We start from the raw sequence: 23,164 nt of genomic DNA, 5'->3' as shown, positions 1-23,164 counted from the left end.
AAAATATCATGATATATTGGAAACATTGACTGCAAAAATGGCTTGGATAATCCGGAAACTTGGATAAGCGAGGCTTGGATAAGTGAGACTCTACTGTAGTGTTCCACTACAGAAACTTTGCTTTTGTGGCTGCCACAAACTAGGTTGGGAGCCCTCGGTGGCGCAGCGGATTAAACCGTTGAGCTGTTGAACTTGCTGACCAAAACGTTGGTGGTTCGAATCTGGGGAGCGAGGTGAGCTCCTGCTGTTAACCCCAGCTTCTGCCAACCGAGCAGTTCAAAACATGCATGACTGCATGGACCGCCGTTACCTTCCCACCAGAGCAGTACCTATTAATCTACTCACATTTGCATGTTTTCAAACTGCTGGGTTGGCAAAGCTGGGGCTAGCAACAGGAGCTCACCCTGTCCTGTGGATTCCAACCTCTGCTAGTTCAGCAGCTTAGGGATATAATCCACGGCCCTATTGTTACATAGTGTTATGTTTTAGAGCAGGGTCCCCAAACTTTAAACAGGGAGCCAGTTCACAATCCTTTGGACAGTTGGAGGGCCGGACTACAATTGGCCACCAAGCAATAATTAATAATAATAATAATAATAATAATAATAATAATAATAATAATAATAATAACAACAACAACAATAAAAAAAAGAGGGTTGGAAGAGACCCTTTGGGCCATTGAGTCCAATCCCCTTCTGCCTTTGTGCACCAAAAGCACAAGCAAAGCATCCCTGACAGATGGCCACCCAGCCTCAATGTTAATAATGATGATGATGATGATGATGATGATAATAATAATAATAATAATAATAATAATAATAATAAAAAATAGGGTGGGAAGAGACCACTTGGGCCATTGAGTCCAATCCCTTTCTGCCTTTGTGCACCGAAAGCACAAGCAAAATCCCTGACAGATGGCCACCCAGCCTCAATGTTATTAATAATAATAATAATAATAATAATAATAATAATAATAAGGAAACCGACGAAACCATGGATCATATCCTCAGCTGCTGTAAGAAAATCGCACAGACAGACTACAAACAGAGGCACAACTATGTGGCCCAAATGATTCATTGGAACTTATGCCTCAAGTACCACCTCCCAGCAGTGAAGAACTGGTGGGATCACAAACCTGCAAAAGTATTGGAAAATGAGCACGCAAGATACTGTGGGACTTCCGAATCCAGACTGACAAAGTGCTGGAACCCAACACACCAGATATCACAGTTGTGGGAAAAGAACAAGGTTTGGATAATTGATGTCGCCATCCCAGGTGACAGTCGCATTGATGAAAAACAACAGGAAAAACTCAGCCGCTCTCAGACCTCAAGATTGAACTTCAAAGACTCTGGCAGAAACCAGTGCAGGTGGTCCGGTGGTGATGGGCACACTGGGTGCCGTGCCAAAAGATCTCAGCCGGCATTTGGAAACAATAGACATTGACAAAATTACGATCTGCCAACTGCAAAAGGCCACCCGACTGGGATCTGTGCGCATCATCCGAAAATACATCACACAGTCCTAGACACTTGGGAAGTGTTCGACGTGCGATTTTGTGATACGAAATAATATAATAATAATAATAATAATAATATAATAATAATAATAATAATAATAATATTCTATCTTGTTTGCTGTGCCATACAACGTCGTTGTGTTGATAATAATAATAATAATAATAATAATAATAATAATAATAATAACACGCAAAGATACTGTGGGACTTCCGGATCCAGACTGACAAAGTTCTGGAACACAACACACCAGACATCACAGTTGTGGAAAAGAACAAGGTTTGGATCATTGATGTCGCCATCCCAGGGTGACAGTCGCATTGAAGAAAAAACAACAGGAAAAACTCAGCCGCTCTCAGGACCTCAAGATTGAACTTCAAAGACTCTGGCAGAAACCAGTGCAGGTGGTCCCGGTGGTGATGGGCACACTGGGTGCCGTGCCAAAAGATCTCAGCCGGCATTTTGGAAACAATAGACATTGACAAAATTACGATCTGCCAACTGCAAAAGCCACCCTGCTGGGATCTGCGCGCATCATCCGAAAATACATCACACAGTCCTAGATACTTGGGAAGTGTTCGACTTGCGATTTTGTGATACGAAATCCAGCATGTCTATCTTGTTTGCTGTGTCATACAATATAATAATAATAATAATAATAATAATAATAATAATAATAATAATAATAATAATAATATTCTATCTTGTTTGCTGTGCCATACAACGTCGTTGTGTTGATAATAATAATAAATAATAATATAGATAATAATAATAATATTAATAATAATACATCACACCAGTCCTAGACACTTGGGAAGTGTTCGACTTGTGGTTTTGTGAAACGAATTCCAGCATGTCTATCTTGTTTGCTGTGTCATACAACGTCGTTGTGTTGATGATAATAATAATAATAATGGTTGGAAGAGACCCCTTGGGCCACTTCGCCCCTGACAGATGTCCACCCAGCCTCAATGTTAATAATAATAATAATAATAATAATAATAATAATAATAATAAGGGTTGTAAGAGAAAAAGAGATTCCTTGGTCATTTAGCCCAACCCCCTTCTGCCCTTGTGCCGTGGGGGCCGGATAAATGGCTTTGATGGGCCGCATCCGGCCCCCGGGCCTTAGTTTGGGGACCCCTGTTTTAGAGAGACCGAGTGTGTGCAGAGTGTTTCTCTCCCTCGGCTGGGCACCCCACCAACAACATGGAATGGGGACCCAACTCGGGGCAAACCCAGGTGTCTCCGCTCTCTTGTCCTGCCTTTAGTCGAACCCGTCCATCGAAGAAGGTGCCCTGCGGTCCGAAACCCGCCTCTCCTACCGGCGCCAGGTGCTGAAGGCCTTGGTCCAGCGCTACATCGACACGGCCAGGCGGGAGTTCGAGGAGGGACGCAGAAAAGGTCAGGGATGTCATGAATACTTTTTGAACCTTAACACGTTCTTTCATCCATTTTCAGTGGGACAGAGAGCATCAGGCGCTTGCAGAAAGAAATAGACACAAGAAAGCAGCACTGGGTTTTGTAGTAGCTATAAGGCATGTGTGATCCAAGAAAAAAATGGCTCGATCCTCGCTTTGAAAGTAGGGGGCGCTGGCGCTTCGTTTCTAAAGTCATTTCTGAATTTTGAAGCAAAAGTTCAAAACTTTCCGAAAGTTCCGATTCTTCGTATGTACCCCGTTAATGGAGGATGCGCATGCACATGAAGGGGAACATTATTGTCAATGGGGAAGCTTGAGGGGCCCTTCTCTCCCTCATTTTTGACCTATCCTAATGAAATTTGCTACGGTGGTAGAACACGTTTGCCACTGTTAGCTCACCAAATCTAAGAACATTTGAGTTATCCTCCGATTTTTGGTGAATTTTCAAAGTTTTTATTTAAAAAAAAACATTTTTTTAATAATAACAAAAATCTGTTCCTGGTTTGGAAGTGTTATTTCCTGTTTCATTGGGTTTTCTGGGGCTGAAAGTGTGTGACCTGCCCCAGATCACCCAGTGGGTTTCCATGACTGAGTGGGGATCAAGCCACAATCGTAGTCCAACTCTCAAACCAGTACACCAATGTGATGATGGTGATGGTTATGGTGATGATGATAATGATGATGATGGTGGTGATGGTGGTGGTGGTGATGGTGATGGTGGTGGCGGTGATGGTGATGGTTATGGTGATGGCGATGGTGATGATGGTGTGATGGTGGTGATGGTGATGGTGGGGATGATGGTGATGATGGTGATGGTGATGATGATGATGATAATGATGATGATGGTGGTGGTGATGGTGGTAATGATGGTGATGGTGGTGGTGGTGGTGATGGTGATGGTGATGGTGATGGTAATGATGATGATATGATGGTGATGGTGGTGATGGTGATGGTGATGGTGGTGGCGGTGATGGTGATGGTGATGGTTATGGTGATGGCGATGGTGATGATGGTGTGATGGTGGTGATGGTGATGGTGATGGTGGGGATGATGGTGATAATGATGATGATGGTGGTGGTGATGGTGGTAATGATGGTGATGGTGGTGGTGGTGGTGATGGTGATGGTGATGGTAATGATGATGATATGATGGTGAAGGTGGTGATGGTGATGGAGGTGGTGGTGATGGTGATGATTATGGTGATGGCGATGGTGATGATGGTGTGATGGTGGTGATGGTGATGGTGATGGTGGGGATGATGGTGGTATGATGGTGATGATGGTGATGGTGATGGTGATGATGATAATGATGATGATGGTGGTGGTGATGCTGGTAATGATGGTGATGGTGATGATGATGGTGATGGTGGTGGTGGTGATGGTGATGGTAATGATGATGATATGATGGTGATGGTGGTGATGGTGATGGTGATGATGATGATATAATGGTGGTGATGGTGATGGTGATGGAGATGATGATGGTATGAAGGTGATGGTGATGGTGATGGTGATGGTGATGGTGATGGTGATGGTAATGGTGATGGCGATGGTGATGGTGATGATGATGCCTGTGTCTCTTTGTCCGCAGACCTGGGCAACCGCCTGACGGAGCTGAACAAGTCGGTGCTGCGCCTGCATTCGGAGGTGAAGCAGCTCCGGCGGTCAGTGGCCGCCAGTTCCGTGGCCACGAACCCTTTGGACGGGGCCAGCGTCCTGCGCAGGTACATCATGAAGGTGCGCAACAGCTTCCAGAGCTACGACTCCCACGACCCGGGCAGCTCCGGCCAGGCCTCTCCCGAGGAAGCCGTGGTGGTCCACCAGGAGGAAGAGGAAGGAGGCCTCCCCAAAGAGGGAGCGGACCCCCCAGAAAGCGCCACAGGAGGGGAGGAACCCCCAAAGGAGGAGGCCCCGGCGGAAGAGCCCGATGTCCCCCAAAGCGGTCTATGATGTGTCCATGAAGCGGAAAGGTGTTTGGTGCTGAGACTGGAGTCCCATAGAAGCCTAGATTTGGAAGGGTCCCCAAAGGCCATCCAGTCTGACCCCTTCTGCCAGGCAGGAAGGCAGAACCAGATGTCCCTCAAAGTGGTCCATAAGGTGTCCATGAAGCAGACGGGCATTCAGTGTTGACACTGGAGTCCCATAGAAGCCTAGATTTGGAAGGGTCACCTAAAGGCCATCCAGTCTGACCCCCTTCTGCCAGGCAGGAAGGCACAATCCAAACCCTCTCGATAAAGGACCATCTAGCCTCTGCCTAAAAACTTCAAAGAATGAGACTCCATCAGATTCCCAAAAATATATATCCCTTTAGAGTTGAAAGGGGGTCTCCAAAGACCATCCAGTCCAACCTCCTTCTACTAGAAAGGAAGGCACAATCTGATACCTCCTGACAGATGGCCATCCAGCCTCTGTTTAAAACCCTCCAAACTCGATTGGACTCCCAGGAAGCACTGGAATGGGGACTCCAAAGACTATCCAGTCTGAACCCTTCTACCAGGCAGGAAGGCACAATCTGATCTCTCCTAACAGATGTCCATCCAGCCTCTGCTTAGAAACCTCCAGAGAAGGAAGGAGACTCCATCAGACTCCCAGAAAACATTAGAAGGGGTCTCTAAAGACCATGTAGTCTGACCCTCCTTCTGCTAAAAAAATAAGACTCCATCCGATTCCTCCCGACAGATGGCCATCCTCATAAAGATTCATGACTTTTCCCAGGCCTTTGTCCATTTTGGCCTTCGTTCTCTGGAAATAATAATAATTTTATTTCTTACCCACCTCTCCTCAAGGCTCGAGACGTGTTACAGCACAATCAAAAACACACAAAAACTTCAAAAATCCTACAAACACACATATTAAAATGCAGTTCTATAAAAGATATATATCAAAGCATTTCTATAAAATACACAACCTCAGAGTCCATCTCCTTCCTGACATACTGACATGCTTCATATCTCCAAAATGTAATAAGGTTTTCTTAGCCTATTGTGTACTTAGATATAAATGCAAGTTTTGCAAAGTCTGGAAAACAAAACCACTCCAGAGTATATACAAATCCTGAATTCTTTTGGCTAACATGTCTTCTTTAATCATCATCATCATCATCATTTAATAACTTATTAATCGCCCTCCATCCACGATGCTCTAGGCGATTTACAAGATAAGTGTTGTTTCTGTCTGTCATTTGAACGTTTTCCAATATTCCATGACTTCCTTACATAAGTAAATGCATGTGATCCTTAACAGAATAAATACATTACTTAATATTATATATTCTTGTGGCCTTTTTAATGATTGAATTGCAAGCAGCGGGGATTTCAATATACCTTTTTTCCCTGGGATTCAAACCCGGGTCTCCAGGGTCACAGCCCACCTTGAAAGCCGTTGTTGTTGTTGTTTTCATTGTTGTTGTTGTTATCATTGGTAGTAGCCCACCGTGAAAGCCATTGTTGTTGTTTTCATCATTATTGTCGTTGTTATCACTGGTAGTAGCCCACTGTGAAAGCCATTGTTGTTGTTGTTGTTGTTATTGTTGTCATCATTGTTGTTGTTATCATTGGTAGTAGCTCACCTTGAAAGACGTTATTATTGTTGTTGTTATTGTTGTCGTCATTGTTGTCATTGTTACCATTGGTAGTAGTCCACCGTGAAAGCCGTTGTTGTTGTTGTTGTTGTTGTCATTGCTGTCATTGGTAGTAGCCCACCGTGAAAGCCGTTGTTATTGTTGTTGTTGTTATTGTTGTCGTCATTGTTGTTGTTGTTATCATTGGTAGTAGCCCACCTTTGTTATCGACCGCGTTTGGGGGATCGGGCCCCTTTAGAAGGAAGCCGATCCGGTCCTGAGGGAACGGACCTTGGCGAAGCCAAAAGAAGAATATAAGCCGCAATACAACCTGAAGCCTGAAATGAAGAAGGTCCGCCAAGTTGAAGGAAAATCCGCCAAGGAGGTTTTATTGAGCAATTCAGCTGAAAAGGACGCTAATAGCGATCATTCAATCTACTAGCGTAACATATGTTTCAAATAAAGTCATATTTATACAATGTTTTGGTCTGACAGCCCTTTGAATTTCCCGCCCCGCTTCCCTGCCCATCTGATCGCGGATAGGCTGAGAGTTGGAACGAGGCGGGCTTTCGTTTCCCGCCTTGCTCTGCTGGCCCAATGGGGAGCCGTTTTTTTTGTCCTCCCTCGGGCCAATCAGAGAGGAGGAGGCGGGAGCTATTGAAACAATGAGGTGACCGGACAGGAAACATCGGATTAATTCTGGCCCAGCCAATTTCTAAAGGAATTTATGACACCCATCAAGGATGTCCGGGGTCCTGTCACGTTCACAGATTTTAGATATGTCTTTTGGGGCATCAGACGGGAAGTGGTGATGGTTGTTGATGAGCCGTCATTGACAGCCCCACAGGGTGCCTTCCTGCGGCGTCCTGGCCTGGGATATGACAAGGTTTGCCCTGGGGGTGAGTCACCTTTAGGAATTTGGTGGCTCGCCCTATATTGTCCATGCGATCGGAATGAGATTGGATTAAACTGTGGCAGATTATCCTTTTGTTTTTGGGAAGGGGAGGTCTGGGTCATGGGACTAAGGTTCACGTTGGGGTCATAATATTTCCCATTTGATTTCATGATTTGACAATTATATGGGATAAAATGAAAATAAAAAATAAAGTTGGAACATAAACCCTGCTGGGAAGAATACATATTTTCCAGGGATCCCAAAGAGTATAAATACATATAGGCAGATAGATAGGTTTCAAAGAAATAAAGGAGAATCCTATAAAGGTGGGTGACATTGCATAAAGGGGAATCATGAATGATATAAGCAATAGGAAACATTTGATAAGGACGAAGTTCACAACATCTGGGGAACCCGATATGGAAATTCATACAACAGTGAGTCATGAGAGTGTCCAAGTACATAGAATATGGAAATTCACAAATACATGAGGAAAAAGAGTTCATAAGGAATTCATAGAGATGGCATGGGAAGGGGCACATGTGGGTTGCAGTCTTTGGAAGTATAAGATTTCGTAAATCCAGGGGTAGGTCTGGGGAAGAGTGTTCTTCTCCTTCATAAAGTCATGAAATGTATGAATGAAACGTGGAGGGCACCCGTCCGTCACCTCCTGGCAGCTGTAGAGGGTGAGGGTCCTTGGAGAACTATGCCTCCCCCGCGAGAGAGCGATCCCCCATCCCCAGTACACAGAAAGGGGCTAGGGAAAACCATTCCGCGAGTCGCGGGGAGAGGAAAACCCGGGATAAAGCAGCAGCTTGGCTTGAAAGGTGCCGTCGGTCCCGTTTGACAGTCAGCTGTTGAGGTGCCGAAAACTGGACCGATTCCGGTTCTGCTGGTTGTCTTCGAGTCAGGAGCCTTAGAAAGGGTTAGGTCTAAAAGAGGAGCGTTCTAGGGGTAATTTTGATAGAGATATGAGCCAATTTGTATCGTCCCCCATGTTAATCTATGGCCGAGAAATCTCATCCGGAGTTAAAGGGACGAGAGGGAGAGAAACTGCATGCAAAGGAAGGAGTCAGAGGGAGATACAAAATAACCAGATAGAGAGTGTTACTGTTAAAATAAATGTTACTTTTATTGGGGGGATTTGTTACATAGTTCAGGGAAGAGGAAAATGAAGAAAAAAAAGGTCTTTTAATAATAGTCTGTTGCGGTCCCGCTCCGTTCTTTTGGTGGGTGACCGGCGGAACTCTCCGCTGCGTTTTTAAATCAATTTGAAAGCTGGGGTGATGGTCATCACCTTGAAAGACGTTGTTATTGTTGTTATTGTTGTCATCATTGTTGTCATTGTTACCATTGGTAGTAGCCCACCGTGAAAGCCATTGTTGTTGTTGTTGTTGTTATCATTGTTGTCATTGTTATCATTGGTTTGTTGTTGTTTTCATCATTATTGTCATTGCTGTCACTGGTAGTAGCCCACCGTGAAAGCCGTTGTTGTTGTTGTTGTTGTTATCATTGTTATCATTGTTATCATTGTTATCATTGGTTTGTTGTTGTTGTTGTTGTTGTCATTGCTGTCATTGGTAGTAGCCCACCATGAAAGCCATTGTTATTGTTGTTGTTATTGTTGTCGTCATTGTTTTTGTTGTTATCATTGGTAGTAGCCCACCTTGAAAGACGTTGTTATTGTTGTCGTCATTGTTGTCATTGTTATCATTGGTAGTAGCCCACCGTGAAAGCCGTTGTTGTTGTTGTCATCATTGTTGTCATTGTTATCATTGGTTTGTTGTTGTTGTTGTTGTTGTCATTGCTGTCATTGGTAGTAGCCCACCGTGAAAGCTGTTGTTGTTGTTGTTGTTGTTGTTGTTGTTGTTTTGTTTTGTTTTTTTGTCATCATTATTGTTGTTGTTATCATTGGTAGTAGCCCACCGTGAAAGCTGTTGTTGTTGTTGTTGTTGTTGTTGTTTTGTTTTGTTTTGTTTTTTTGTCATCATTATTGTTGTTGTTATCATTGGTAGTAGCCCACCGTGAAAGCTGTTGTTGTTGTTGTTGTTGTGGTTGTTTTGTTTTGTTTTTTTGTCATCATTTTTGTTGTTGTTATCATTGGTAGTAGCCCACCATGAAAGCTGTTGTTGTTGTTGTTGTTGCTGTTGTTGTCGTTGTTGTCATTGTTGTTGTTATTGTTATATACCTTCAAGCCATTTCTGACCTATCATGAACCCATCACAGGGTTGGTTCAGAGAGAGAGAGAATGAATACATAAATATCTATCTATCTCAGGCATGGGCCAACTTGGGCCCTCCCTCCAGGTGTTTTGGACTGCAACTCCCACAATTCCTAACAGCCGGCAGGCTGTTAGGAATTGTGGGAGTTGCAGTCCAAAACACCTGGAGGGAGGGCCCAAGTTGGCCCATGCCTGCTCTAGAAGTGTGGGTTTAAATCTTCAGGATGGGAAAAGTGTCCTACTTTAGGACGGCAACTCCCAGTATCCCCAGCCAAGACAAGCAGAGAGCCTTTGTCCTCGGCCTTTGGCCAGCCAGATCCTTCGGGGCCTTGTGATCCTCCCAGAGTCAACTGGCTATAAATAGCCCCACAGCGAGGCGGGGACTTCCCATAAAAAGCCCCTCCGGTTGGGACAACACCTGTCGCGTCAACAACAACAAGGTCCAGCGGCCGGAGAGAGGCGGCCAGAGGAAGGCGAAGGGACCCCAAAGTGACCATCTCTCCCTCCTTCCCCAAAGCAGGTAAGGAGCTCACCTTCCATTGCCAAGACAATAATAATAATAATAATAATAATAATAATAATAATAATAATAATAATAATACATCACACAGTCCTAGACACTTGGGAAGTGTTCGACTTGTGATTTTGTGATACGAAATCCAGCATATCTATCTTGTTTGCTGTGTCATACAATAATAATAATAATAATAATACATCACACAGTCCTAGACACTTAGGAAGTGTTCGACATGTGATCCAATACAACAGCCAGCAGAGTATCTGCTGCGGACTCATCTTGTTGTGTTTCAAATAATAATAATAATAATAATAATAATAATAATAATAATAATAATAATAATACACTTGGGAAGTATTCGACATGTGATCCAATACGACAGCCAACAGAGTGTCTGCTGTGGACTCATCTTGTTGTGTTTCTAATAATAATAATAATAATAATAATAATAATAATAATAATAATAATAATAATAATAATAATAATACAACAGCCAGCAGAGTGTCTGCTGTGGACTCATCTTGTTGTGTTTCTAATAATAATAATAATAATAATAATAATAATAATAATAATAATAATAATATTTCAAACATAACAAGATGAGTCAACAGCCAGAAGAGTGTCTGCTGTGGACTCATCTTGTTGTGTTTCTAATAATAATAATAATAATAATAATAATAATAATAATAATAATAATAATAATAATAATTCATTTGGGAAGTGTTCGACATGTGATCCAATACAACAGCCAGCAGAGGGTCTGCTGTGGGCTCATCTTGTTGTGTTTCTAATAATAATAATAATAATAATAATAATAATAATAATAATAATAATAATAATAATGCAGACTGTGCAAGGAAACCGACGAAACCATTGATCATATCCTCAGCTGCTGTAAGAAAATCGCACAGACAGACTACAAACAGAGGCACAACTATGTGGCCCAAATGATTCATTGGAACTTATGCCTCAAGTATCACCTCCCTGCAGTTAAGAACTGGTGGGATCACAAACCTGCAAAAGTATTGGAAAATGAACATGCAAAGATACTGTGGGACTTCCGAATCCAGACTGACAAAGTTCTGGAACACAACACACCAGACATCACAGTTGTGGAAAAGAACAAGGTTTGGATGATTGATGTCGCCATCCCAGGTGACAGTCGCATTGACGAAAAACAACAGGAAAAACTCAGCCGCTCTCAGGACCTCAAGATTGAACTTCAAAGACTCTGGCATAAACCAGTGCAGGTGGTCCCGGTGGTGATGGGGACACTGGGTGCTGTGCCAAAAGATCTCAGCCGGCATTTGGAAACAATAGACATTGACAAAATCACCATCTGCCAACTGCAAAAGGCCACCCTGCTGGGATCTGCACACATCATCAGAAAATACATCACACAGTCCTAGACACTTGGGAAGTGTTCGACTTGTGGTTTTGTGATGTGAAATCCAGCATATCTGTCTTGCTATGTCATACAATAATAATAATAATAATAACAACAATAATAATAATTTCTTATCCGGCCCCTGGTCAGCATTTCTGATGGACAGCCTTGGATCCATGTGCAAAGGAATCTCAGGATGATGTTTGCCAGAACAAAAATAATAATAACAACAACTTTTCGTGGCTCGAGGAGCGTCACAGCACAGTCAAAACACACATACCTTGAAAAAAAATTATAAACACATATTATTAAAACGTAGTTGTATAAAGATATATATGAAAACATATTTCTGTAAAATGCATATTAAAATACACAAGGTAGAGATTGAAAAACAGCACGAGTTTAAAATTCATGCTTAATCGAAGCTGTTGCTAAGCTATATGTTGCCCAGCTATTGAGAAGCCTCTTTTAATGAATTGGAAAGGGCCACAACACTATGTGACAACATCTGAAAAGTTTTCTGTTCCTGGTTCGAAAGTTGTATTTCCTGCTTAATTGTGCGATCCTTACTTTGAAAGTACAGTAGTTGTATTACCCCCAGAAACTCATTTTTTTGTGCAAGAAACTCTGTTGAATTGGTTATGACTCAAGGAGATATTCACTGAGAAGCTATAGCAAAATGTGCTGCTGCAGGATGACGTCCCTCCCACAAGACAAAGTTTTGGCAATTTAATAAACTTTCCCCCAAGTTTTTATGATAGAACCAATTAGGAAATGGCATTGATCATGCAGAAATGGTATTACATATTGTGAATGGGGGGACTATTGATTAATTTTGCTGGATTTCCTTAGGGGAGGAATCCTCGGAGCTGGTTTTGCCAGGCCTTTTCCCCTGAAACCCAGCTTGACAGTCTTTGCCGATCTCCCTTCCAAATACCGACCAGGGTGGACCCTGCTTAGCTTCCATGATCAGGCAGGATCCGGTGCCTTCAGCCAGTAAGAGCACATTACTGGTGTGAGAAGGGCAGAATATAAATACAGTAAATAATAATAATAAGAAACCAGTGCAGGTGGTCCCGGTGGTGATGGGCACACTGGGTGCCGTGCCAAAAGATCTCAGCCGGCATTTGGAAACAATAGACATTGACAAAATCACAATCTGCCAACTACAAAAGGCCACCCTACTGGGATCTGCACGCATCATCCGAAAATACATCACACAGTCCTAGACACCTGGGAAGTGTTCGACTTGTGATTTTGTGATATGAAATCCAGCATGTCTACCTTGTTTGCTGTGTCATAATAAAATAATAATAATAATAATAATAATAATAATAATAATAATAATAATAATAATAATAATAACTGAGAAAGAAACCATCACCTCCTTTGTCTTTCTGTGTCACGGTGCAGAGAATGGAGAGGCCTCTTTTCCAGATGTTGCTGGCGATGCATCTGTTGTGGATCTTCCCAGGAGACATCCAGGTACGAAGGGGATGCAAAGGGCGAGAAGCAGAACTTCTCCAAGCATTGCGTACATGACAATGGCCTGGCCCCCTTAGCAGCTTCATTAAATCACAGCTAATCCTTTCTATCCCTTGTGGTTCAATTTGAGTGCTGCATACATATATAGAGCTCAGCAGCTCTCTTGTGGTTGTATCTTAACATCGCATCCATACATACCTAAAGGCTAGTAGTAGCTGCTCCTTTCTATATATTGGCATCTAATCCTTTCTATCTATATACTGCCCTCTTGTGGTTGTATCTTAACATCGCATCCATACATACCTAAAGGCTAGTAGTAGCTGCTCCTTTCTATATATTGGCATCTAATCCTTTCTATCTATATACTGCCCTCTTGTGGTTGTAACTTAACATCACATCCATACATACCTAAAGGCTAGTAGTAGCTGCTCCTTTCTATATATTGGCATCTAATCCTTTCTATCTATATACTGCCCTCTTGTGGTTGTATCTTAACATCGCATCCATACATACCTAAAGGCTAGTAGTAGCTGCTCCTTTCTAAATATTGGCATCTAATCCTTTCTATCTATATACTGCCCTCTTGTGGTTGTATCTTAACATCACATCCATACATACCTAAAGGCTAGTAGTAGCTGCTCCTTTCTATATATTGGCATCTAATCCTTTCTATCTATATACTGCCCTCTTGTGGTTGTATCTTAACATCGCATCCATACATACCTAAAGGCTAGTAGTAGCTGCTCCTTTCTATATATTGGCATCTAATCCTTTCTATCTATATACTGCCCTCTTGTGGTTGTAACTTAACATCACATCCATACATACCTAAAGGCTAGTAGTAGCTGCTCCTTTCTATATATTGGCATCTAATCCTTTCTATCTATATACTGCCCTCTTGTGGTTGTATCTTAACATCGCATCCATACATACCTAAAGGCTAGTAGTAGCTGCTCCTTTCTAAATATTGGCATCTAATCCTTTCTATCTATATACTGCCCTCTTGTGGTTGTATCTTAACATCGCATCCATACATACCTAAAGGCTAGTAGTAGCTGCTCCTTTCTAAATATTGGCATCTAATCCTTTCTATCTATATACTGCCCTCTTGTGGTTGTATCTTAACATCACATCCATACATACCTAAAGGCTAGTAGTAGCTGCTCCTTTCTATATATTGGCATCTAATCCTTTCTATCTATATACTGCCCTCTTGTGGTTGTAACTTAACATCACATCCATACATACCTAAAGGCTAGTAGTAGCTGCTCCTTTCTATATATTGGCATCTAATCCTTTCTATCTATATACTGCCCTCTTGTGGTTGTATCTTAACATCGCATCCATACATACCTAAAGGCTAGTAGTAGCTGATCCTTTCTATATATTGACATCTAATCCTTTCTATCTATATACTGCCCTCTTGTGGTTGTATCTTAACATCACATCCATACATACCTAAAGGCTAGTAGTAGCTGCTCCTTTCTATATATTGGCATCTAATCCTTTCTATCTATATACTGCCCTCTTGTGGTTGTAACTTAACATCACATCCATACATACCTAAAGGCTACTAGTAGCTGCTCCTTTCTATATATTGGCATCTAATCCTTTCTATCTATATACTGCCCTCTTGTGGTTGTAACTTAACATCACATCCATACATACCTAAAGGCTAGTAGTAGCTGCTCCTTTCTATATATTGGCATCTAATCCTTTCTATCTATATACTGCCCTCTTGTGGTTGTAACTTAACATCACATCCATACATACCTAAAGGCTAGTAGTAGCTGCTCCTTTCTATATATTGGCATCTAATCCTTTCTATCTATATACTGCCCTCTTGTGGTTGTATCTTAACATCGCATCCATACATACCTAAAGGCTAGTAGTAGCTGATCCTTTCTATATATTGACATCTAATCCTTTCTATCTATATACTGCCCTCTTGTGGTTGTATCTTAACATCACATCCATACATACCTAAAGGCTAGTAGTAGCTGCTCCTTTCTATATATTGGCATCTAATCCTTTCTATCTATATACTGCCCTCTTGTGGTTGTAACTTAACATCACATCCATACATACCTAAAGGCTAGTAGTAGCTGCTCCTTTCTATATATTGGCATCTAATCCTTTCTATCTATATACTGCCCTCTTGTGGTTGTAACTTAACATCACATCCATACATACCTAATGGCTAGTAGTAGCTGCTCCTTTCTATATATTGGCATCTAATCCTCTCTATCTATATACTGCCCTCTTGTGGTTGTAACTTAACATCACATCCATACATACCTAAAGGCTAGTAGTAGCTGCTCCTTTCTAAATATTGGCATCTAATCCTTTCTATCTATATACTGCCCTCTTGTGGTTGTAACTTAACATCACATCCATTCATACCTAAAGGCTACTAGTAGCTGCTCCTTTCTATATATTAGCATCTAATCCTTTCTATCTATATACTGCCCTCTTGTGGTTGTAACTTAACATCACATCCATACATACCTAAAGGCTAGTAGTAGCTGCTCCTTTCTATATATTGGCATCTAATCCTTTCTATCTATATACTGCCCTCTTGTGGTTGTAACTTAACATCACATCCATACATACCTAAAGGCTAGTAGTAGCTGCTCCTTTCTATATATTGGCATCTAATCCTTTCTATCTATATACTGCCCTCTTGTGGTTGTATCTTAACATCGCATCCATACATACCTAAAGGCTAGTAGTAGCTGATCCTTTCTATATATTGACATCTAATCCTTTCTATCTATATACTGCCCTCTTGTGGTTGTATCTTAACATCACATCCATACATACCTAAAGGCTAGTAGTAGCTGCTCCTTTCTATATATTGGCATCTAATCCTTTCTATCTATATACTGCCCTCTTGTGGTTGTAACTTAACATCACATCCATACATACCTAAAGGCTAGTAGTAGCTGCTCCTTTCTATATATTGGCATCTAATCCTTTCTATCTATATACTGCCCTCTTGTGGTTGTAACTTAACATCACATCCATACATACCTAAAGGCTAGTAGTAGCTGCTCCTTTCTATATATTGGCATCTAATCCTTTCTATCTATATACTGCCCTCTTGTGGTTGTATCTTAACATCACATCCATACATACCTAAAGGCTAGTAGTAGCTGCTCCTTTCTATATATTGGCATCTAATCCTTTCTATCTATATACTGCCCTCTTGTGGTTGTAACTTAACATCACATCCATACATACCTAAAGGCTAGTAGTAGCTGCTCCTTTCTATATATTGGCATCTAATCCTTTCTATCTATATACTGCCCTCTTGTGGTTGTAACTTAACATCACATCCATACATACCTAAAGGCTAGTAGTAGCTGCTCCTTTCTATATATTGGCATCTAATCCTTTCTATCTATATACTGCCCTCTTGTGGTTGTAACTTAACATCACATCCATACATACCTAAAGGCTAGTAGTAGCTGCTCCTTTCTATATATTGGCATCTAATCCTTTCTATCTATATACTGCCCTCTTGTGGTTGTAACTTAACATCACATCAATACATACCTAAAGGCTACTAGTAGCTGCTCCTTTCTATATATTGGCATCTAATCCTTTCTGTCTATATACTGCCCTCTTGTGGTTGTAACTTAACATCACATCCATACATACCTAATGGCTAGTAGTAGCTGCTCCTTTCTATATATTGGCATCTAATCCTTTCTATCTATATACTGCCCTCTTGTGGTTGTAACTTAACATCACATCCATACATACCTAAAGGCTACTAGTAGCTGCTCCTTTCTATATATTGGCATCTAATCCTTTCTATCTATATACTGCCCTCTTGTGGTTGTAACTTAACATCACATCCATACATACCTAAAGGCTACTAGTAGCTGCTCCTTTCTATATATTGGCATCTAATCCTTTCTGTCTATATACTGCCCTCTTGTGGTTGTAACTTAACATCACATCCATACATACCTAAAGGCTAGTAGTAGCTGCTCCTTTCTATATATTGGCATCTAATCCTTTCTATCTATATACTGCCCTCTTGTGGTTGTAACTTAACATCACATCCATACATACCTAAAGGCTAGTAGTAGCTGCTCCTTTCTATATATTGGCATCTAATCCTTTCTATCTATATACTGCCCTCTTGTGGTTGTAACTTAACATCACATCCATACATACCTAAAGGCTAGTAGTAGCTGCTCCTTTCTATATATTGGCATCTAATCCTTTCTATCTATATACTGCCCTCTTGTGGTTGTAACTTAACATCACATCCATACATACCTAAAGGCTACTAGTAGCTGCTCCTTTCTATATATTGGCATCTAATCCTTTCTGTCTATATACTGCCCTCTTGTGGTTGTAACTTAACATCACATCCATACATACCTAAAGGCTAGTAGTAGCTGCTCCTTTCTATATATTGGCATCTAATCCTTTCTATCTATATACTGCCCTCTTGTGGTTGTAACTTAACATCACATCCATACATACCTAAAGGCTACTAGTAGCTGCTCCTTTCTATATATTGGCATCTAATCCTTTCTATCTATATACTGCCCTCTTGTGGTTGTATCTTAACATCACATCCATACATACTTAGAGGCTAGTAGTAGCTGATCCTTTATTTCTATATATTGGCATCTAATCCTTTCTATCTATATACTGCCCTCTTGTGGTTGTATCTTAACATCACATACATACATACCAAGAGGCTAGTACAGTAGAGTCTCACTTATCCAACGTTCTGGATTATCCAACACATTTTTGTAGTTAATGTTTTCAATACATCATGATTTTTTGGTGCTAAATTCGTAAATACAGTAATTACTACATAGCATAACTACGTATTGAACTACTTTTTCTGTCAAATTTGTTGTATAACATGATGTTTTGGTGCTTAATTTGTAAAAACATAACCTAATTTGATGTTTAATATGCTTTTCCTTAATCCCTCTTTATTATCCAACATATTCACTTATCCAACATTCTGCTGGCCCGTTTAGCTTGGATAAGTGAGACTCTACTGTAGTAGCTGATCTTTTCTATCTATATATTGGCATCTAATCCTTTCTATCTATATACTGTCCTCTTCTGGTTGTATCTCAACATCGCATCCATACATACGTAGAGGCTAGTAGTAGCTGATCCTTTCTATACATTGGCATCTAATCCTTTCTATTTATATACTGCCCTCTTCTGGTTGTATCTCAACATTGCATCCCTACCGGCTGTTGGGAATTGTGGGAGTTGAAGTCCAAAACACCTGGAGGGAGGCCCGAAGTTGGCCCATGCCTAGTGTAAGAGATATGATGTCTTTGGCCGCAGGTCTCCGGCTTCCCCATCCACAGGCGTGACCTCTTCCCCGCCAAGGAGTCCCCTCTGGACCTGGCGTCCACTTCCTTCGATGACCAATACAAGGGCTGCGCGGAGCAGATGGAGGCCGAGCTGGAGGCCCTCAACCAGACAGAGTTTGCCACCAACCGGCTCTACGCCGAGGCCTGGACGGAAGCGGCTTCCAGGTGGACAGAGCGACGGATGTCCACCTCAAAGCTGCCCCTCGGCCTGAGGCCAGAGCACGCCATGGCGGTCATGGCCTACACGGCGCAAGGACGCTTCCACCGGGACTTCAACGCGGCCGTCAGGGAGGCCGGCCGGACCAGGGAGGCCTACCTGCAGAGCTTCCACTTCAAGACCTTCCACTTCCTCCTGACCCGGGCCCTGCAGGCCTTGGGGGCCACTTCCCAGCCCCGCTGCCAGAAGGTCTACCGCGGGGTCCGCAACGTCCGCTTCGTCTCCGAGCGGCTCCGTCCGGTGCGCTTTGGCCACTTCGCCTCCTCCTCGCTCAAGAACGAGAGCGCCAAACAGTTCGGGACGGACACCTTCTTCACCATCCAGACCTGCTTTGGGGTCAACGTCCAGAACTTCTCCTTCTTCCCCGGAGAAGAGGAGGTCCTCATCCCGCCCTTCGAGAAGTTCAAGGTGGCCAACTTCACCAAGACACGTGAGACCACCTTCATCCACCTGCTCTCCCTCGAAGACCACAGCCTCCACAACTGCGTCTTCATCAAAGGTAGCTGGGCGGACAAAAGGGGGTTCCCGAGCTACACGTAGCCGTGGCATCTCCAGAAGTGTGGTTATGGTTTGCAAGCCAAGCATAGAGATTGCATGTCAGGCAGACCCACAGCATCTCTTCCAATAGACAGATATATGTATACCATATTTACTCGATTCTAATGTAAGATGTGGATGATGGATGTGAGGTGGATATATTGAGACACTTACAGTCTTCCATCTCAATTGTCCCCTCCATTCGGCAACTCAGCATCTGCCTAGTAGCATGAACAAATAAGACTGCATAGGTGTCTGCCAATCCCGGCGGTAATAGATCTTTATTACACAGCTATATACGCTGCTCAGACACATGTTACTCTAACAGCAAGATTAATGGCGACTACAAGAAGAATAACTCCTCCCAAATTCCATTCTCTGTGACTTATTTCCTTCTAGGTAGGCAAAAGCAGAGGTCTCATTTCTTTTTCCTCTAGACAGTAAATCATTGCTCTATGCTATTAACTACTTCTGTACTGGATTGCTTACCGAAGCAAACACACACGTACATTTAAACAATGAGTTAAACATTTCACTACATTTAACCATTACCTTGACATCTAATGCTCACCTTTTTTTGAATAAATTACTGACCCAAAATTAGGGTGTGCATTAGGTTTGTGTAATATGGTAAATACTTCTTTGGGTTTCAGGGTTTTGAAAATTGAGGTGCGCATTAGATTTGATGATGCATTAGACTAGAGTAAAACCATCTTTACTCCAGTCTAATTCGTCATCAAATCTAATACGCACCTCAGTTTTCAAAATCCTGAAACCCAAAAAAGTAGGTCTGTGCAATCAATAAAAATATGTCTCAATACACATTACTAAATTAGGGGATGGGAATGGGGAATCGTTTCTAAAGTCTTTCCAAAATTGGACGGGGTATGTGCTGGAACTATACCGAGATAACTACTTTTTCGTTACTTTTTCCTTAAGTAATTAAGTAAGTGGGGGAACTTCAGGGCTTCCTTTTCCCTCATTTTTAGAGCTATCAAGATTGCTTTCAACCATGCGCTTGAGAAGTGGAAGATAAAGGGAGGCTGCTAATGATCAACGTTGAAATGTATCATAATAAATATTAAATAATAATAATAATAATAATTGCTATAATAGTAGCACACATTTACCACTATTAGCTCACCAAGTTTCAGAACATTTCCCTCATCAACAAACTACTGACCCCAAGATTTAGACAAATCCAACGAAGGTGCCACCAAAACATGGGGGTTGTGATTCCATTGCAAAAATATTGGCTGTGTTGTACCCAAATCCAAGAATTTGATTGGTCCAAATGACTCCTCCTTTTTTTGTAGCTGCCCGGTCATGATCCGTGCAGATTTATTTATTGATTTATTTATTTACAGTATTTATATTCCGGTGTCAAACTGTGTCAATTCTGCAATGTCGATGAACTTATAGGGCTCTTCCACACTGCCCCTCTATTCCAGGATCTGATCCCAGATTATCTCCTTATCCCAGGTTATCTGGCAGTGGAGACTCATATAATCCACTTTAAAGCAGTTAATCTGGGATCAGACCCTGGGATATAGCCATAGTCTCCAAAGTAGTCATTCGCAGCTCTGATGTTATCCCCAGGGAGTGAAATGCTTTGTTTAAATGCGTGCTTTGTTTACAATCACTTACTTTCTTTTCTTTTTTTCCCTCCTTTTCAGAGCAAAGGTGCAAAGTGCAAAGGTGCAACTTTGGTTCAGGTGAGTGACGGCCAACTATGGATGTTCCACATTCATATCTGAGAAGTGCTTCCCTCTGCCGACGCCTCTGCTTCTCTCTCAACAGGTGCCGGCCTCAGCCAGCTCTCTGCACATGCCCAGGCGCCTTTCCTTCTCTGGGGAGCCCTGTTCCTTGTGGGCATCCTCTTTGAGTCCCCAGGATTCCTCTGACCACCAGCCTGGGGCCGGTTTTGCTCCTGGAAAAAGCAAGACAACACAAAACCAAGACAATATAATCGTATTATAAGGATTTCCCTTTGCATTAGATTCAGTGCCTGGTGCCGGTTGTGTCAAGAAAGGGTTAAATTGAGACACATTCACCTTCCATCTTAATTTACCTTCTTCTCCGATAATCTAGCAATCTGCTTAGACTGCACAGAAATAAACACATGCTCCCCAGCTGTCCGCTGAAACCAGTGGCACTTATTTATTGAAGTAATTTACAATATTTACATATCTTTGCCGGAGCGTAGCATTTTAACAACCTGCTTGATTGGCTGCGAGGGAAGCTCTCACTATCTCTAAAACTGTCCACTCCCAGAATCCAGAGCAATGACGAATGTCCTGTTGTATCCGGAAACTATACACTTTTTCCCTCTAGCAATAACTCTCTACTCTATGCATTTAACTCTTACACTACTGGAATGTTGGATTCCTTGTATATTATACAGACACACACAAACAGCTTGCTTTAAACCATAAGCGAAATTTTGACACTATACAATTCAATACCTTAACAGGTTGCAGCAGTGAGTGGGCTCACAATGTAACATGAATGCATTTTGACTCCAGTTTAGCCACCGGGGCTCAATGCTACAGGATTGTGGGAGCTGTAGTTTTGCAAGTCCTTTCGCCTGCTCTGCAAAGTGTGCGTCTTTATTATAGCATGAAAGCTATGGAATCAGGGGAGATGTAGTTTTGCAAAGTCTTGAGCCTTCTCCACCCCAAAGTGCTGGTGCCTCACCAAAAGACACCTCTCAGTGTTACCAAAATCAGCTATTTGCCACAAGGGGGCAGTGTAGGTTTATCACCCGACAAACTGGGCTACTTTGACTGCCAGGAAAAACTTAACTGAGTTGAAGGCAGTAACACATTTTTTTATTCATCTGGCCAGATGGATGTCAGAACAGTGTAATCGTCAACAGAACTGACATAACGTATAATATAGCGCAAACCATTTTATCCCCTTTGGCAGCCATTCAGAAGACCTGCTCTCTCCCCTGATTAGTTCAGGAAGAATCAGGCTAGGATCTGACTAGTCATTGGTTGGGTGAGGTGGGTGGAGTCTCCCTTGTAGCATAAAAAGAGCTGCTATTTGTCTATTTGAAGCTGGAGCCATTTGGAAGACTCTCCTAGGAAGAAAAGGGCAAGACTTGGGGAATAGTCTGAAATAGTCCAGGATAGGATTATGGGGTTTACAATAGAAGCCAACCTCAAAGATAAAGACAAATCTTATGCACATATACACACTGAATAAGAAACATATATCACAATACAGATTTCATTGAGCACGTCTCCTATCTGCCTATGGTTGCACCTCCCATTTATTAATAAAGCATAAACCTGAATCAAGACAAAGGAGAAGTTTTGAAATGTTTTGTCAAGGCAAACCTCTACAAGTGGTGTGGGACCATTGTCTTCATTAAATGGGCATTGTGGCTGGCCTAAGGGCAATCTGTATCTTATGCTTAGCAAATGACGAGATTAATCCTCCCAGGAATGTTTGGGGCTGGGCTGAGGCCTGAGACCCAGCTAAGATATGTAAAAATATGTTATAAATGTATAACTGTTATTATTAGAGGGGGGGGTCAATGTTTCATCCTCCCCCTCTATTCTGCCTTGGTCAGACCACACCTGGAATCACACTGTGTCCAATTCTGGGCACCACAATTGAAGGGAGATGTTGACAAGCTGGAATGTGTCCAGAGGAGGGTGTTACACCCCTAGGTAGCGAGAGCACCAAAAACCAACACAAAGACCAATAACAATATAATATCTTTATTGAAGCAAATAAAGTTTCAAAAAGAAATAAGCAGAAAAGTTAAATAAGCAATTGGCCTTTCAGGAAAGTTCAAAATTAGTCCAATAGGTCAAAGTCTTATGTCCAGTATTAAAGTCCAAAGTCCAGAAACCGAAACACACTCAAACTCGGCTTGAGTATTGAGTGGGGAAAAAAGCAAAGTGGCAAGAAGAGTTCTCTGGAATAAATGTCCAAAAACAAGATTTCAGGGCAAGGCAGGAACTAGATGTGCAGGAGCTGAAACGCAGTCCAAACTTGGGCAAGGAGGTAGACCGGCGCCTGGTCTACTCAAG

At 42.0% G+C, this 23,164-nt stretch overlaps 2 protein-coding genes across 2 annotated transcripts in view; both read left to right on the top strand.

Annotated features, from left to right (window-relative positions):
- LOC100555312 (short transient receptor potential channel 2-like) overlaps nt 1–4,884 on the top strand; it is a 25,215-nt gene extending 20,331 nt beyond the window's left edge. Inside the window, exons 13-14 of the mRNA XM_062974338.1 lie at nt 2,789–2,921; nt 4,526–4,884. Coding sequence (XP_062830408.1) covers nt 2,789–2,921; nt 4,526–4,884 — 492 coding nt within the window. The remainder of the gene's footprint in view (nt 1–2,788; nt 2,922–4,525) is intronic.
- Nucleotides 4,885–10,017: 5,133 nt separating this feature from the next.
- art1 (ADP-ribosyltransferase 1) lies at nt 10,018–22,429 on the top strand. The gene is made up of 5 exons (XM_062974396.1): nt 10,018–10,129; nt 12,927–12,998; nt 18,336–19,080; nt 20,795–20,833; nt 20,919–22,429. The coding sequence occupies exons 2-5, from the start codon at nt 12,930–12,932 to the stop codon at nt 21,020–21,022; spliced, it is 957 nt and encodes a 318-aa protein (XP_062830466.1). The 5' UTR covers nt 10,018–10,129; nt 12,927–12,929; the 3' UTR covers nt 21,023–22,429.
- The last annotated feature ends 735 nt before the right edge of the window (nt 22,430–23,164 follow it).

Source organism: Anolis carolinensis, chromosome 3 (genome assembly GCF_035594765.1).
Source record: "Anolis carolinensis isolate JA03-04 chromosome 3, rAnoCar3.1.pri, whole genome shotgun sequence".
NCBI classification, from domain to species: domain Eukaryota; kingdom Metazoa; phylum Chordata; class Lepidosauria; order Squamata; family Dactyloidae; genus Anolis; species Anolis carolinensis.
The sequence above is the reverse complement of the archived record's forward strand: the minus strand, read 5'-3'. Positions and strand labels throughout refer to the sequence as shown.